Below are 18227 nucleotides of genomic sequence, written 5' to 3'. Positions count from 1 at the left end.
GCTAGACGGTATTAGAACCGATACTAATACTAGTTTTAAGTTAGTAGAATTTAAGGATAATGCGACGGCCTATAGTATATAGCTAAAGGTCGTACTTATTAAAGCGTACTATAGTATTAGAAAAGTAGAGAGGGTATATTAATAATTAAAAAGGGCGTTTAGAATTATTAAAGAGGAAAATCCGGATTTTACTGACGACGAATGCCTCTAGATAGTACTTAAATACTATAACGATACTATAGGGCCTAACGGACTTATATTAACGCTATTAATATTTAAAGTATATTTAAAAACGACCTTAGCCTCGCTACTATTACTAAGCGTAAGCTAACGAGCCTAAGTAGTTAAAAAAGTAATATAGGCACTATGCGAGGTAAACGTAAAAAGGTAAGTTAACGAGGTAATTACTACGCGTGATAGGCCCGATATAGGGGATAATTTAAATATATTACTAAATTCGGATATACGAGTATAGTGCGAAATTACCTAATAATAGGCTGGGCTATATAAGTTAATTTCCGTTAATAAGCGCTCTTATATAGTTACGAGAGATCGTAACTAGCTACTCGAAGTATTAATTATAATAGTTAGACCGTACTATATAGATCCTAACGAGGTAATTTCTAACTTATAAAAAGAAGAAGAGCTAAGGGAAACTATATAACCCGCGGTAGAAGTATAAGAAATTATCCTTAATAAAATCGTCGTAATAGTACTAATAGACGACGAGGAAGAGGAAATTGCTAAAAGGGCACTAATACTACTAGCGAGACGTTATAAAAGACCACGATAGTAAGCCCTAACGCGGCAATTTATTACTAGCGATAAGGTAATTAACACCTTTTATATAGTAAAAAAGAAAGCCGATTTCGAGCTAGCGGTTAAACTACGTAAAAAAGGCGTAATTATAACTATTAAAAAGCCGTATAAGGGATTAGATCTTATTAAAATAAACACTCTTTGCGATCGAGGGGTCTATCGATTTATCCTATACGACCTAGAAAAATATATAAACCTCCGCATATTTAAATTACGAATAGTTCGTAAGATTAAAGAGAAAAGAACACCCTAGCCGTATAAGAAGTCTAAATACGTAATTTAGGGGTACGGTAACGTTAAAAAGGCGACGCTACTTATATAATTACTTATTATATAGCGCTATAGCTAACGATTAATAATAGTATTAATAGTATCGCTACGGAAGAAGGGATACGAGATTTAGAGCCGTAATATTACCTAGGCCTATACTTAATCGGCTATAGGGCTTATAAAAAAAATCCTAGCCTATTTACTAAAGGAAATAGCTAGTAAGTACCCAGAAAGTACGATTATTAAAGTACTTAAGCCACTATATAGGCTCGCAGAATCGGGCACTTATTAATAGGCTACTTACTACGATTTTTATATTAATTAACTATTAATAGTTACCTCTACGTACGACCCGTGCTTACTAATTACGGAGTACGAAGGCGACTAATTTAGGATCGTTAGAATATAAACTAACGATATATTAGGCCTATTTAATATTAACTTTATAAAAAAAGAGGATAAAGAGCTCTAAAAAGCGGGCTTCGTAGCGAAGCTAAAAAAGGTCCTTATAATAAACACCCCCTTAGTATTTAATAGCGGGATTTTTATAATTAAAAAGGAAACCGTCGTTTTTAAATAAAAGGGGTAGGGCGAGAAGATTAACCTCGTCGATCTAAACGTAACCGATATTAAAAAGTAGTATAAAGCTAAGCTCGTGCGAGGGGTATATATTATAAGTATTTATTAACCCGAGGCGACTTTTAACTATATTAAAGTAGCACAAGCTATAGATCTAACTAAACGAGACGTCGAGGTACTTAATAAGCGGCTTAAGTAGTAATAAACGAATCTTAATTAAGGTCTCGTTTACTACTTAATTAACCTTACGATTAGTAAGCTCTACGTCTTTATTAATAGGTTATTTACGAATAATAACGACCTTACTTCGTAATTAAAGTATATTATTATCCTAGCTAACGAGAGTATAGGCGAGAGCGAATTTACTATATATAGTAATATAATCTATTACTTATTAATTAAAAATAAGCGAGTAACGAGAAGTATACTAGCGTTAGAGGTTTATAATATAATTAACGGCGTTAACCTCTCTTATACAATTTTAATAATACTAAAGAAAATTACTAATTAAATTAGCTTTTTACCTATTCTAATGGTTATTTATACCGATTCCTACTCGCTATACGAATACCTCGTTAAATTAAGAACGATAAAAGAAAAGAGGCTTATAATCGATATTATAGCCCTTAGGTAATCGTATAAAAAGCGCGAGATACTTAAGATCCGTTAGATTAATAATAAAAATAACCTTATAAACGCCTTTATAAAAGTAGTACTAAATAAGGGATTAGAGTAATTCGTAAGTAATAAAAAAGTTATTATATAAATAAAGGGATAAGTTATATAAAGAAAGTAGAGAAAAGGGGGAAAAGGAGACGACTTAATAAACGGGCCTAAGGTCGAATTATACCTCTAACTATAGCGGTTAAATTAATAAAAAAAAGAGAAAGTTAGTATCGGATTAAAAGTTTAATTTAACCGCAGTATATAGCCGACTATATAGGGGCTAATTAGGGGCCCTATTTATAATTATCGTAGCTAGCCTAACCTACGGTTAGAACCTCCTTTTTATACCTATTACATAGATATTTATATAGTTTAATTAATCTCTTCGTTAACTACGGTTCGAACCAACTACCCTGTAATAGGGATACCAACAGCTATCCATAACGCCCAAGACGGCACATCGGCAACGGCCACAGTCTCCGCGTTGACTGGCAAGCTTTGAGCAGATATCTTCATGCAAGGGCAAACATTGTTGGAACAAGGGTTCGTGCAATTGGCTTTGCCTTCCTGTGATGGATGTTCCGCGCGCTCAGACCCAGCAATCATCCAAAACAGCACCTGCCTAAATACATGTTTGCTTGGTGATTACCACCAGCCCTCATTGTCCTCTTTGGCTGGGGGACAAGATCAGCAGCCCTGATTACAATCTTGCGATAAGGGCTAAGAAGTGTTTCCGTGTTTTATTAAGCTGAAACGGTGTAAAGATTGCGTTGTGTAGTACACTTACTTGCCAAGTTGAATGTCAATACCTGGACAAGATGGACAATCCACTGTCGCTGCATGCCGCGCCTCAGCAGACATCAAGTACAGTATACGCCTGTGGCCGTCAGCGTTGTCGTACAGTAGTCTCAGTGGGTTTCTAAGTCCATAAGGCAGATTTCTAATTTATCGGACATAATCGAGGTATCAGCATCGAGTATCGACTAGGTAGAAAAAAGCAAACGGATGTCAGCTCCACAACAAAACAATTGGAGTTCGCTTGCCCACTTTACACCACTTGAGTAGATAACGGCATCAACATTCAATTTTGCCATCTCGTTTACCTCAACACCACATTTTATAACGGTAAAATACCGTAGCCGCGCCCTCGTTATCAGATCGAGGCCTTATGGTGTTGCCAGCGGGCTTGTGCTCCTAATTACACATGATGGCGGTGTCCGTACCGCAACAAGGCTTTCAGGCTAGGGATTACTTCTGAACATCGCGAAGCCTTCTCTCTTGACCATGAGGCTTGATATGGATATGACTGTTTGTTGAGAATACTTTAGAATAATTGGTTCTTTGATGGACTACAGTCGGAGAGTAGAACGCTGAGCCAAGGGACACAATCTTTGGAGGCCCAACGATCTCTCTAGTCACTGCTAGCTGACGTGTTTATTTTTTTCGAATGCGTCTATAAATACTAACGCCAGGGGTGCTGGGATTCATGTAGCTCGACGTCTTGGCGATGTTGAATTTCACAGAAGAGTGTTGCCCCAAGAAGAGATGTATTGAAAATTGTTAGTTCACTTCTAGTTTGAAAGACTTTTCATTCAAGATCGAGAATTTAGCCAGATCTAGCGATATACATGAATGAATCCAACTCGTCAAATCTCAATATCCAGAATCCCACCGTAAGACTCTATAGACGATCGAGATGACTAACAAATCAGACATTGAGCTGCAGGCATTCTGGTTTTCTCTCTTCTTTTCATAAGCTAATAACAATGACATCATGTCTTGACGTGAAGGTGTATGTTATTAGGAAACCTAGCTAGTCATTTGTTATCGAGAAGAAGTGAGATTAAGGTCGCAAAGTCCGCGAGATCAATCCCATCGATCTGCCACGGATTATTTACTCTGATTTCGACATTCAGTCAGAAACACTCAACAGCAGTTTTTTACCAATAGAAAGAAACAGGATTCAAAGATGAATGTTTGATCATTTAGTCTGTTGGTCTAGAGGAAAGTGCGTAATGCGTTTCTATGGAGTTTCCCTACGTGCAGGGAAGTAATTTTGTAGGGGAATTTGAAACTCGTTTCGACCGGCCTTCCTTGTCACATGGCCAGCAAATATCAAGTTTGTATACCCTCAAACTACCTTATCCTGCGATTCTTTTTAAGGTGGTGTTAACTCACGCCTAGAGACACTTCATCTCTTTCCTTTTATTCAGATGCAGTGTCGTTGGGCAGAGATTTAAGCTTTATACTGTATTCACGGCCAATTGGGCGTTGTGATTTCGGGGTGGAAGCAATGGTATTATCATTACATTACTTTATAACAGAGATGCCAGAGTCAAATTATCAGCCCAGAGAGCTGTATCGATGAGCCCTCAGTAATACTGGAGTCGCCAATCTCGCCTCCAGAACTTGTTGACCTGGGTAATCACATAGAATACATGCGAGGCTTTCAATAATGGACGGAGGAGCAGCCAGCGTCTTATTCTTCACCTCGAACCGTTCCTTCCCTCGACTTCCATAGCATCTTACTTCACCTCACCCTCACGTGCTTTCTTCTTGATCCAACCACTAACAAGCCGGGGATTCAGGAAAACAAAGGATTTTTGACCGCCCGCCCACATAATGATTAAATTGTGAGCCCATTCACAAATCTCAGATTTATTGACCTGCCACAAGAGCAATCTAACTCCCTTCCACTTTCTCTTTTCTTTGTTGTGCTTTCCCTTCTTCTTCCCGCGCACCCCTTCGAATCTGAGCTGTCTTCACCCACGACTCCCTTCCCTTCACAGCCAATCCATCTTTTCGACTCGCTCCATCGTCGTCAGATATCGAAGGAGACCTTTGCTTGACCGATACAGAGGCGGAATCCATCACGATGGGTAAGCACAAGTCTTCTTTGAAGGCTTGGTGCCACAGTCTCATCCCGCTCTTGCTCCTCGCTCTTGCGGTCAATATCTGCCAGGCTCGTGACAGAGGTAAGAGCTATCAATCTCACGACAATGCAGCTCCATCTAACCACCTTATCCCTCCCTCTAGACCATAAGAAGCGAGACGATATCACCGGATCACTCGCCTCGACCGCTCTCACTGACGGCACCAGTCTTTCCATCTCCACCTCTGAACTTCAGGAAGGCCGCGTTGTCACTCGCATTGTGACCACCTCTATTCTCATCGCGCTTCCCTGTGGCGCGTCTGAAGGCTCTTCTTCCTTCAGCTCCGACCTGATCAATACCCAGTCTTCTTCCCGCTACCTCAACACAACCACAGGTTCTGAAAGCAGCTTGATTCGATCCCCCAACTCTACAATCATCCACTCTGCTTCCTCTTCCAGCCGTACCAACTGGAATACAACTGCAGTCAAGCATGGGTCCTCGTCGACTGTTTTGAGCTGGAACTCTACAATTGCCGGTCCAGTCGAGTCTTTGTCGTCCTCTGATTCCTCTTTCCAGAGCCACCAGCCAACTGTCTCGGGAGCGACATCAACTGAAACCGGAAATCGCGACCTGTCTGCGTCCTCTACTAAATCACCATCCACTTCTCAGGAGAGCCAGAATGGTAGCACCGGTGACATTGTCCCCGCCTCTTCGCTGCACACATCTTTGTCCGAAGGTGGTACAGCCCAGACCCCTGGTGCTACCACAGGCCCTGACCATAGTCCAGCGTCGACCACCATTCCCCAACCATCCCAATCGTCCAACAGCATCTCCAGCGACTCTTTCTCTATTGAGACTTCAATCTCAGATGTGGCTACCGGTACAACTGCCGTCAATGTGCCTCGGACGTCTTCCTCTGGCACTGATCGCAATGCTGAGACCCCACACATGACGGGATCTGCTTCCAGTGGTGGCAGCTCTCACGCAATGACCACTTCCGCATCTACGACAGAGAACGATCAGCAGTCTACCAAGATTACCATCGTCTCCACCGAGGAAGACCGGAAGTCAACCAAGAAGGGCGATGATGACGATTCCAAGGCATCTACCAAGAAGGGTAACGATGATGGCAAGACTTCTACCAAGAAGGGCAATGATGACAAGAAGTCTACCAAGAAAGATGATGATGACAACAAATCCACTAAGGCATCTCCGGGCAGCACTCAAAAGAGCATCGTATCTACACACCATGCCTCTTCTACTCAGCACTCTGCGACTTCTACCTCAACTGCATCTCCCGGAAGCAGTGGATCAAACGGTCCTGATTCCACGGTCACATCTTCTACCTCTTCAGGGCATGGAGATCTCACGGCTTTCTACTTGACTGCCACAATCAAGCCTCCCGAAGGTGTCCAACCTTGGACATGGCTCACTTGGACGTCTACCGAGGTCACCAAGACGACTACTCGTGATGGTCAGGCCTGGCCAACAATCTTCCCCGCATGGTCATGCATCGGAGGACAGCTTCTATGTCATCCAAAGTGCCTGATTCCTTTCCTCTTCTGCGATCTCCCAGCCCTCAATCTTCCGGGCTCGCTCGGGTTCCCTTGGGCTAAGGTTAGTCCATCCCCATAGTTGACGCTTTGTTCTTCTCGACGCATCCGCTAATGAAAACATCTAGCCGCCCCCCAAGAAGCCCAAGGGTAAGCCTCGCAAGGTCAGGAAAGACGACCCTACCGATCCTGAAGATCCCGAGGATGACGAATCGGAGCCATCTGAGACACCTACCTCTTCGTCTGAAGCTTCTTGCACAGCGACCACCACCGTCTACCCCGACTGCAACCAGGGCTGTACTGCCAGCCCTATCGTTGGTTCCGACTCGTCTACGAGCTTCACCACCAGCTGTAACACGGCCACATGCAGACCCTCCATTATCTGCAGTACCACTGTCGATACTACCACAACAACAACCATCACGACTGTGTCTGCAACCCCTACAGAGAACTACTGTGGCGGCGTTGACTCGAGCTGCCAAAACTGCAAGGATAAGAGATCAGGTCTCTCGAAACGTTCCCAGTTCGTCAAGTGGGATCCTCAGCCAGATCCTGAGATTCTTGGCGGACCTGATGGACTCACGAACTTTGCGACCTGGCCTGCGGGTAAACAAAACTGGTTTGACCGCGCTTGGAAGTACTTGGCCCACTATTGCGATGGTTTGGATCATTGGAGACCTCTTGGCGACTTCGTTGACGGCGCAAAGAAGCTGGTCGGTTACTCTACAATGCATGCCGATGTCTGGGGAGACCAGCCTATGATGGGAGGTACCGGACCACTCTGGGGTTGTAGCGGAATCATCATCATTACGAAGAGAGGCATCTACACCAGTCACGTCTGGGAGGTTCCCAACTTTTGGAACCAAGGGTTCGGGGAATACGACATTGACAAGGAGTTCCGAGAGGGCGTTCTCGAGTTCCTTGAGACCGGCTCAGGTGATCGACCTGGCGACGGAGAATTCATCTTGCAGCCGAACAGGCCGAACAGACTGACGAAGCCTCCGCCGCCTAGACCTGGCAACCCGATGCCAGATCCTGAAGACGGTACCAAAGGTCAGTTCCAGACACCCTATCCTGGAATCAAGCAACTCAAGGAGACAACCCCGATCTTTGACAATATCCCCGAGGACACTCTCCAAGTCATCTTCATCTACCCCCTTACTGGTGGACAATGGAGCAACCCTGTACCCCCGAACTATCCCGACTACTTGCCGCCCAGACACCCCGAGCGGCTGCAGCAATGGAAAGACTGGGTCTCCAACCACCTTGGCTTTCCCGCGGACAAGTTCACCAATGTGGGATACCACAAAGGCCCTGGGTACTGGCCCAATGCGGACGAGAACCACCCGATGGACAACTATGTCCCGCCCTATGGCCTCATCTGGTGGCAGTATCATCCAGCTCACGTCGTGGAGGTGCTTCCTGACGGCACGCAGATCCGCAAGCCTACCGTCAAGGTCTATTGGGAGACGTGGCCAGTCTACGAGTTCTCCTGGTGTCCCCCGGGCACTGAGCTGAAGCGTGACGAGAATGGAAGTGAGTCATGCCCAATGCCCGCCGCTCCTGCAAAGTCGTCCGCCGCGGCTTCCGGTGGCTCAGCTTCAGCTTCTGGTTCCGTTGCCGCTTCCGCGTCTGCCACGGCTGGCTCCCCTGGTAGTCAGTCCTCCAGTCAAGCCTCGATGTCTAGCTCCCCTAGCGGTCAAACCTCCGACCGGGCCTCGACGTCTGGCTCCCCTGGCGGTCAATCCGTCGGCAGAACCTTGACGTCTGGTTCTCCTGTCAGCAACTCCCCTTCTTCCAAGAGCAAGGTTGTCGTCTGGGTCACCACCACTGCCGAAGTGACTGTCACCAATGACATCGATGTCACCCTGACTGTCACGCCCTCGGCTGCCGCTCCGACCTCTACGGCTGAGATCTGGCGCATCGCCCGCATCACCCAGGACATTTCTTTGGGTGATGGCACCTCGAATCACACTGCGACAGTCACTATTGTCCAGATCGAGGAAGGAAAGGAGGTCAACGTTGTCACGAACAGAGACAGCAATGGCGGAGGTCCTGTCAAGCTTCCTCATGAGCTTGTCACCACTGACAACTCGGGGGCTAAGTTGACCATTTCCTTCAAGGATGGTGATCAGCCCTACGAGCTCAAATCGGAGATCGGTGGTCATACCCAGGAATGGTCCATGAAGCAATGGGGCAACAAGATCGCCAACGGTCCTTGGTGCAAGATCATCAAGAACACTACGGGCGAGGTAAGTTCTTACACCCCGTTCTCGTGGTCATCTCATATCATTGTTTGAACTTTGAGCCTAACTTTCTTCACCTTCTAGGGCGTAGTCAAGCGGTCTGCGGAGTGTCACTACCGTGCTTTTGGCCAATAGAGACCTCGAAGCTCATCCGATACCCCATTCTCTCCCTTTTCAGCACATCCTGGATGAGACGGAAGTGTAGAATGTGGAGCACGAAATGGAAATCACGGAAAGGATATTGCGAAGGGTTGGCATAAGTATTAGCCGACATAGATGCCAATGTCCGCTGTGGTTAGGCAGAGGATGGTATTCTCAATGCAATAAACCACGTTCATCATGCTATTCGTGGAATTGACCTTGATCCTAATTTCTGTGTCGCAATGACTGGTTGTGAACCCGTGCCATGAGAACCTTCCACGGATAACGTGTCGTAATCTCCTACACCTCGTACTCCTCAATGACACTCCTGGACTCGGTATACTCTCCAACCCCAACGAATGGCATGCTCAGCCCAAAGGCTTGAGGGCCTCCCACGGGCATACCTTTCTCTGTCTTCCAGAGAGGGTGAGCAGGTAGCGCGATAACATTCACACGCAAGCCGTAGCGGAGATCCTGAGACCCGATAGCCTCCCCATCTTGGCCTAGAATCGAGATCAGATCCGGCACGGTACACAACACCTCTTGCTGGCCGCCCTCTGAACCCTCTTCATCTGTGAGAGCAGCGTAAAGGTACTCATTCTGAAACGGGATGATTATATGCCGATCTGGAAGCGATGTGTTCTTTGTGTCGGAGTCTTTCTCTTCGTCTGCAAGGGGGGCAATGAGGACGCTGCCCATCGTGTAGCCACCACCCACATAGCGCCTTACATCGATGATCTTGCCTGTAAAAAGAAGCTTCCCGGCACATACTTCGAACTGAGAGCAGATTAGAAAAAAATATTCGGAACAGCATCATGGGAAACAGTAGCAGGAGAGACTCCTCCTGGGTCTTCAGGGGTAGTCTCTACTCAGAGCCAAACGGTGCGTATGACAATGTAGGTACTCACGATAGCATTGACATAGTCAGACTTCCTCGTTCGCGCCATATGTACCGCCCGACCTAAATACCAGGCTTGCGATAGAGTGTTGGGGACGCCGTGGGACTTTATGGCCGAGCCGGGAAGCGGCCTGGCGCAAACGGCGCATCCGAGGCCGAGCTCAATTGCTGCTGTGCGCAGGAATCGCTCCAGGCGAATTGGCGTGTCGGAACTCTATGTTTGAACCGAGTCAGCCTGAAAAGATGGCTGTACTCGAAAGCGAGAACCTACCATCACAATGGAAACGTTGCCCCTTGCGTCGGAGAGCGCACAGGGGGTCAACGGGTGACCATAGACGCTCAGTGTAGCTGTTCAAGACACTTTGTTAGCTGGCCATGGCTCGTCTATCGACTTCCATTAGTTACCTTGATACATGGTCGGGTATGCTCTTCCCATCGCGTCGCCATCGATGACTGGTATGTCATAGTGTACGCCGGTTGGGAAAACACTGAGCCCATTGCCTCCGCCACTACCCTCTGTCGGTCAACATGCTTAAGCGACCTTGGACTTTCGACTCACATCTCGTCGATGAAAACTCCATGAAGTGGTACATTACCCAAGGTCTTTCTCACGGCATCGATGCCGCTGGGGATCTCTGAGCCACCAGCAATTCTCTCGTTGATGACGCTCGGAGTGCCATACCAGGAGCCGAAGCATACCATGTCAGTGTCGGCGAGGGACGAAGGTGATATAATTCTCATCTTGCCAGGCTCGCTATTGCGTAGGACATGCAAGCTTTTCAAGAATTCGTGGTGGGTTGGACCTCCGCCCCCAGTTCCTAGCACACCACAGCCTGTTGAAATCAATTCCAGATCTACCTCTGAGACGTACCAGACCCCTTCTCGGACGTCAGGCCGGTAGGTCTCGAGATCTATCCGTAGTGAGGGCTTGGTGGCCGGCTCTAGAGCGTCCGGAACACTCTCCTTTGGCGCCTCGGCCTCCTTGTCCTCTTCTTCGACTGGCGTCATGCTCATAGGTGAGAAATTGGGATCCTCGGGAACACTCAATTTGCCGACAGCCCTGACTTTTATCCTCATCGCGCCATTATCGACGTATTGAAGCGGCATCTTGTTGACCTCGACGACGCGGACGTCTGCAGAAGCTGCGCCCTTTTGGACGGCCAGATCGATAGCCTTTTGGCACGTCGCTGCAACGACTGCTTTCTCGTCCCTCCCTTCAAGAATCTCAATCACGTCGACTTCCCCAGAAACCTTGCCAATAGCAGCGCCAACCGCATTAGCAGCGCCTTGATGGATGGGCTGAATACATTTCTCGACGCCTTCGAGGTTGTCTGTGACCAGAAGAGCACCCCCTCCCACCAGAAGGACGTGTACAGGGGCAGCGGAAACCTTCATCTGCTCAATAACACCTTCCAGCATCTTTTTGATCTTCTGACGCGCGTCGTTAATGGTTGAGCTTGGGATGTCTTTGATGAGGCTCGCGTCTCCCATCTTCGCTTTCCCAGAAGCCACCACAACATCCGTTGCTGTCAGTGTCGGACCGCCAAATATCCTTGCCTGCTCAGTAAGGAAGTGTCCAACTGACCCTGGGCCAACCGTGACACCCCCAAATTCGGAGCTCATCTTCACTTTGCTGCCGCCACCGAGCCCAATTGAGACGACCTCGGGCATTGAGAATGCTGTTCTCACGCCCCCAAGTTCCACAAACCCAGGCGCTTGTCGAGGAAAGCCAGACGGTAGCAAGGCGCATACATCTGTGGTTGTGCCGCCGATGTCAACGACGAGCACTTGAGGCTCCACTTCCTTCTTTTCCGAGGTATCGGCAGGATCTCTGGTTGTCATCTTTGCTTGATCCAGTCCGGCGAGAAAAGCCGCTCCAGTCATGCTATTAGTCGGACCGCTGGCGAAGGTCTTCATGGGGAACTCGGCTGCCGTATCAGCATCGATCAGTGTGCCATCATTCTGGGACAGATAAAGCGGACACGCCAGCTTTAGCTTCGTCATTGCGATTCTGAAACCTCGGGTGACCTTGCGGGCTGTTCTGAGAATTGCGGCATTGAGGATTGTCGCGTTCTCTCGCTCCAATAGGCCAGGTGGGCCTATGTCATGGGAGCAAACCACATCGAGACCCGGCACTTCTTCCAGCATGATTCTTTTACAAGTCTCTTCATGCATACCGGAGTGATCCAGAGGTGAAAAGATACCGACTAGGGCAACTGATCTCACCCCAGACGCGACGATGTCTCTGGCCGCCTGGCGAATCTGCTCATGATCGAGCGGCGCAATCTCCCGACCATCGATCTCCAGCCCCCCATCGAGATAGTAGACACCACCATCTAGAATACGATGAAGACCAGAGGGGAAGTCCGAAAATGGGGGAATTTGTCTTGTAAATGGCCCACAGAGACGGACGACAGCGACCTTGCTAAGCCGTCGCGTGTCAGCCTCAACAAGAGCGTTGATGAAGTGCGTTGTGCCTATGGTCACACTCAGGACTCGCTTCTGATCGATTTCTGAGCTCTGAATTACAGCGTGGATTGCTGCTTCTATGCCTGTGGTAATGTCTGGTGTAGTTGAGGCCTTGTGGGAAGCCAGGACACCGCGGCCGGGCGTGTCTGAGGCCGTAATGTCAAGGATAGCGGCGTCGGTGTTCGTTCCACCTACGTCGACACCTATGCGGTAAAGTCCCATGATTGATGAACTCACGTATGGTGTTGAAGGTGAGGAGTGAAGTAGAAGGGCGACATACGGTGTGGTTGCGTCCGGTAATAAACTACTTGCTCTGTCTACCTCTTCTTATGGTGGATGGCGGATGGCAAAGCGCTTAACAAAGGATTTTACCTAAGCTAAGGCAGACTTAGCCAACCAAGACTTTGATAAGAAGTTGGCCGACAACAGCACCGACGAAGTTTCCAATGGTCGAAGAGTCTAGGTCAACTACTAGCGTCCGTGTAAGTTGTGGCACTTAGTCGTCAGGAGCCCCGCCTGAGGGGTTCACGACCTCCAAGTTGGCCGATCGATCGGCCAACTTCAGCCTGGACAGGGGTCATCCCCAGCCGGGGCCCTTTGCTCCTCTCCCTACCTTGAGATAACACCCGCTAGAATTTCCGAAAGCGCCTTAGAGAGTGATAAGTATCCTTGTTAGCGCAACGTGGGATGACTGAAGAGTGCCAAGATAACACCACCATAGACCGACATTTATATCTTCAACGGAACTCCTCTTCAAATCATGCATGTCTCGTGCCGCACTCATGCCCGAAGCGAAGGACTCGAACAGACAAGGACCCTTTCGTCCACAACTCATTGCAACATCGTTCCATTTGCTTGCTCCACAATAGCCAACATCAAAGGAAACAATGGGGTTGCAAGCCGCCTTCCAGCGGGTGGAACTCCCCTATGTTTCCCGCTGGATCGTACGTAAACTCGGCCCACCCCCGCACATCGTTCATGTGGCCGGCTGTTAGAGGTGGATTGCTAGTCAAAACAACACTAACGCAATAATTGACAGAACGATGACATTCGACCCATTGAGGCTCAAAGACGTACCTGGGGCTTCTTGACGTTTCACAACTTTTGTGCGTGAAGGCTTGTTTGTACTAGGTCCTCTGTGCTGACTGATTCCAAGGGCTCTTGGTCAACTGCAACATCACCACCTACTTGACTGGCAGTGCCCTCATCCCTCTAGGTCTAGCTTGGTGGCAGGCCTTCATATGTGAGTCTGATTCCTCTTTCGCTTTTCCTCAGGTCTGTTTAACGTGTTTCAAGGTATCATTCTTGGCAATCTTATTGCCACCGCCGTCGTGATTATCAACTCACTTCCGGGCAGCTACTATCATAGTACGTCCACAAAGTGCAATTTGCGACAGACTTCCTTGTGTTGCTAAGTCTACCTAGTTGGCTTTCCTGTGTTCAGTCGAGCGGTATGGGGTATGTGGGGATCACAATTCGTCATCTGGAATCGCATCTTTCTGTCCCTTGGTAAGTTTCCCTACTCGCATTACAACCACGTCACATAACGGACCATAAACTCATTCTGCCTGTCTCTAGTCTGGTTCGTAGGACCCTTAATATCAACATTGCCGGCATGTTGACCTGTACTAACACACTATAACACAGGTATGGTTTCACTGCATGGGTGGGAGGAGAGTGCATCTACGTGATCCTTCTTTCCTGGGACCCAAGGCTTGAATCCCACATTCCCAATGGCATGCCAGCAGACACGGGTATGACAACTGCGCAATTTGTCTCGTACATCATCTTCAGCGTCATTTCTCTACCAGTAATCTGGATCCGCCCGCACCGTCTCGAGAAATTCTTCCACTTTGCCTGCTCCATCACTCTTGTCTTTTTCATCGTACTCCTTATCTGGGCTCTCGCAACTATGGGATCCTCGGGCTTCGGAGATACCATTACCTCAGGATCTGCCCTACCTAACACAGGAGGACCAGACAGTGTGGCTTGGCTGATGATCTACGGCATCGTCTCAACAATCGGTTCCATCGCGGCGGGCATTCTGAACCAGAACGACTATTCTCGGTTCGCTACACAACCTAAGCATGCCATCGTAGGCCAAGCTATCTCGTTCCCTTTCTATAGTATCTTCAGCTCTCTGATTGGCATCCTCGTCACTGCAGCGACCCAGGAGCGATTTGGTGGCGAGGCCATCTGGAACCCGCCTACGCTCTTTGCTCAGCTGCTGGCCCAGGACGAAACAGCCGGAACGAGGGCAGCATGCTTCTTTGCGGGTCTCTGTCTCGTCATATCCCAGATCGGAGTCAATGTCCCTGGAAACGCGCTTGCTGGCGGCTTTGACCTGGCTGCGACATTTCCCAAGTACCTGAACATCCGTCGTGGCGCCTACATCACCGCGATTTTCAGCGTCGTCGTCAACCCGTGGCGTCTCGTCAACACTGCAACAATCTTCCTCACTGTCCTTTCAAGTTATAGTGTCTTCTTGGCTCCAATGACAGGGTTGATGATATCTAGCTACTTGATTGTTAATAAGAGCAAGGTGAACGTGGACCACTTGTACCGCGGCGATTCGGGGAGCATCTACTGGTTCTCCTACGGTTTCAACTGGCGAGCCCCAGTGGCAGTGAGTTACCTTCGATCTTTATTGAAACAGAATCACTGTTGACTTGCATTTCAGTGGCTTGTTGGTGTTGTGCCCTGCATGCCAGGCATCATCGCCGCCGTCGACACGTCCGCAACTGTTAGTGAGGGCGCCACGGAGCTGTACTCCATGTCGTATATCTATGGGCTTCTTTCGAGCGGCTTGGTGTACGCGTTCCTGCATTGGCTTTTCCCGGCGAGAAGTCTGAATGCTTTTGTCAAAGATGCGCCCTCGGCGCGTGAACTTCAAGGAATGCAACAGAGCAAGTGGGACGTGACGCTGGCCGAGACTCCTGAACTTCTTGAAGTGCTTTCTGGGCCTGGAGCCAAGACAGCAAACTCCGCTACACCCTTCAAAGAAGATGTATAGATGCTAGAATTCACATACACAATTTCCGTACCTGCCATAATCTTCTTAACTACCTACGTCTACCTCTATTCTCATCACTGCTGTAATTCTTATCAAGCTATCTTAACCCGGCATAGTCTTTGAAACACGCACTTAGAGCTTCATAATGATGAGATTGCGAGACTTATCATGATATAAATCGTGCTTAAAGCGATGGCAAGAATGAGGTTCGCAGTTATAATATGAGAAAGGGGGTTAAACCCTTGTGAACTGTTGACCGGCGGAGCATGTTACCACCCCTCCCTAGCGTCGCAGTGACAGGTCCCGCATGTAAGCCACTAACATTGATGACCAAAATGCGCACAGGCGGTATCGGCATCGGCCAACTGCATCGGCCAACTTCCCTCACACAATACCACCACCGTCGGCCAACCTTATCACGAACGCTTGATGGAGTTGAAATTTTGATCGACACCATGCCTAAAGATACTAAAAAGTCTCCCCAAAGACGCAGATTCAAAGTGCCGAGCGAGTTCGGCCAGGCAAGACAATCAAGAAGCCGAAAGAACCGCCCTTGTGACGCGTGCCGTAAGAGAAAGACGGCGTGTGTTATCACGTCTACACCACCTTGTAAGTCGTGTGGGTTCCCAGGTTGACGTGTCTGAGGATGCATGACTGATGAGATGCAGGTCTTTTCTGCAAGGAGCGAGGCATAGAATGCAAGTCATCGGCTTCGGATAGCGTTGCCTCCAGTTCGGCTCTATCTGCATCCCTGTTCGCATCCGCACCCGCCCCTCAAGATGCTGCGCAAGATGGGCCTTCCAGTAACTCGGAGTCTCCGAGAATAGCGTCAGACAACATACGCCCTTCGGCTCGTAGTGATTCAATCGAAGTGATCCCAGCACCCTACCTGCAGACACTAGAAGACAATGAAAATAGGACAGCACACAGCATGGGCCCGGCAGCCGAACAAGACACTCACTTCCTCGCCTCCTTCCGCTCAGACGTTCTCAGCGGGCCCAATCAGATTGACGCAGAATTCATTCAGGTACACGCAGGGAGCGGATATCCGTGGGATCCGCCGGTTCACTTCTGTCTCTTGCAAGACGAGTTTACAGCCCACGACAACAAAGCCCGGGAAGAAGCTTCTCGTGCGATAGAGGAAATGGTTGGGCCTCACGGTCCTACGCTCGTACGCCTGTATTTCAGACATATTCATCCAGTGCTGCCTGTTCTATCCAAGGTCAGGTTTCTTAACCAATACTCCGCAGACAAGATAAAGCTTCCTGCCTCCCTTCGAGGGGCAGTATACGCACTAGCCTCAGTCTTTTGGAAGTCTGAGCCGTCACTACAAGGTTTCCTTCATTTCCAACAGCATGAGCTCGCAGATCTAGCCACAGGCTCTTTGCAAAGAGAACTCGACTCGCCAAATTTAGCCAAGCTTCAAGCATCCCTGCTCCTCCTCCACATGACGCCCAACAGGACAGACAGTATCGCGCACCCCAAAACCTGGACATCGACAGCGCAGGCCGTAGCCGCTGCCCAGATGATTGGACTGCACCAGGACGCTGAGAAGTGGAATCTCCCATCATGGGAAAAGAGGCTGCGGAGAAAGCTTTGGTGGGCTACGTATATGACTGACGTGTGGTCGGCAGTGTGCCACGGAAACCCGCCACATATCTATGCTGCTTCTTTTAACACGTCACCCGTCACTATGGACGATCTGCGATCCGATGAGAGCGTTCCTGAGGACTTGCGATCACTGGTCTATTCGTGTAATGTAGGATTCGATATTGCTTCTGGAGCGCGGTTTCTGGAGTTGGTAAAGATAAGTCAGACCTTGCGAGAGGCAGTGGACTGCAGTTTGTAAGTGCCTTCTGTTCCTGAAACCTCTTTTGACTCCGAAGATGGAGGACTGATAACTGGCTCAGTCAGATACCCAGGCTTGCGCCACCAGACTCACAGAAGATGGAAATGGAGAATCGAGGGCGTCTAGTCTCGCTCCAGGGAGAACTCCATAACTGGGCAACGATACTGCCGCAATGTCTTACGATGCCTCATCTCGAGAAGGCAATAGGTATTATATCCAATAATGGTATGTTTTCGAAGATGTCCCAGCGAAGATCTTGATCTGACGGGGGCAGCACCCCTACATCTAGCGTATTACGCCCACTTGGCGCTTCTTTACCGTGCCCTCATGAATCCAGCTACCAAGGCCGCCAAGGCAATACCATCATCCAGCCTTCGCCTGTGGTTCGGCACGGCACTCTCAGACTTTGCTTGTTTCACGGACTTCATGAGTGAACTAACCCCTCTGGACCTACGAGGCTTCTGGGGCTGCCGTACGTCTCCTTTCCGCTTCATCCAGACCTTTTCATAAAGTCGGGAGAATTTGTATTGACATCTAAACCTTCCCTAGACGCCCGCTCTCAGCTCATACTCTGCGGCAACTTCATCATTTACCTGTTTGTGCTGGCAACTGAGCCTGGAGACATCACATCAGCCTTTAAGTTGCTGGAGAGCTTTCACGACACCTTGCAGCGGTTGAAAAGACAAGTCGACTCGATCTCGGAGTTACTCCTTCTTCCGGTCAGTCTTCGGATCGACTCCTTCTTTACCCAGGCAGCCGATCGACTAGGTGGTGGGCCAGTTGCCGACAGTACAACTACTACGATTTCGACTCCCGGAGCGGCGCCAATACCACTCATGGACAACCCCTAG

At 48.7% G+C, this 18227-nt stretch overlaps 4 protein-coding genes across 4 annotated transcripts; 3 read left to right on the top strand and 1 right to left on the bottom strand.

The window, feature by feature from the left end:
• Positions 1 to 5209: 5209 nt before the first annotated feature.
• Positions 5210 to 9141, top strand: CLUP02_01907 (uncharacterized protein; the record flags this gene model as incomplete). Its single annotated transcript, XM_049280943.1, has 4 exons — positions 5210 to 5309; positions 5371 to 6824; positions 6889 to 9012; positions 9091 to 9141. 4 exons carry the CDS (start codon positions 5210 to 5212, stop codon positions 9139 to 9141), a joined length of 3729 nt encoding a protein of 1242 aa, XP_049136900.1.
• A 128-nt stretch (positions 9142 to 9269) lies between these two features.
• On the bottom strand, positions 9270 to 12736 carry CLUP02_01906 (hydantoinase; the record flags this gene model as incomplete). Its single annotated transcript, XM_049280942.1, has 6 exons — positions 9270 to 9372; positions 9452 to 9924; positions 10056 to 10259; positions 10317 to 10393; positions 10451 to 10554; positions 10605 to 12736. 6 exons carry the CDS (start codon positions 12734 to 12736, stop codon positions 9270 to 9272), a joined length of 3093 nt encoding a protein of 1030 aa, XP_049136899.1.
• Positions 12737 to 13401: 665 nt separating this feature from the next.
• CLUP02_01905 (uncharacterized protein) lies at positions 13402 to 15527 on the top strand (the record flags this gene model as incomplete). The annotated part of the gene is made up of 7 exons (XM_049280941.1): positions 13402 to 13458; positions 13554 to 13620; positions 13671 to 13757; positions 13811 to 13882; positions 13959 to 13965; positions 14162 to 15140; positions 15195 to 15527. The coding sequence occupies 7 exons, from the start codon at positions 13402 to 13404 to the stop codon at positions 15525 to 15527; spliced, it is 1602 nt and encodes a 533-aa protein (XP_049136898.1).
• Positions 15528 to 15862: 335 nt separating this feature from the next.
• CLUP02_01904 (uncharacterized protein) lies at positions 15863 to 18227 on the top strand (the record flags this gene model as incomplete). Its single annotated transcript, XM_049280940.1, has 5 exons — positions 15863 to 16136; positions 16196 to 17372; positions 17438 to 17601; positions 17666 to 17848; positions 17926 to 18227. The coding sequence occupies 5 exons, from the start codon at positions 15863 to 15865 to the stop codon at positions 18225 to 18227; spliced, it is 2100 nt and encodes a 699-aa protein (XP_049136897.1).

Source organism: Colletotrichum lupini, chromosome 1 (assembly GCF_023278565.1).
Source record: "Colletotrichum lupini chromosome 1, complete sequence".
NCBI classification, from domain to species: Eukaryota; Fungi; Ascomycota; class Sordariomycetes; order Glomerellales; family Glomerellaceae; genus Colletotrichum; species Colletotrichum lupini.
Note: the sequence above shows the minus strand (reverse complement) of the source record. Positions and strands in the feature narration are given on the sequence as shown.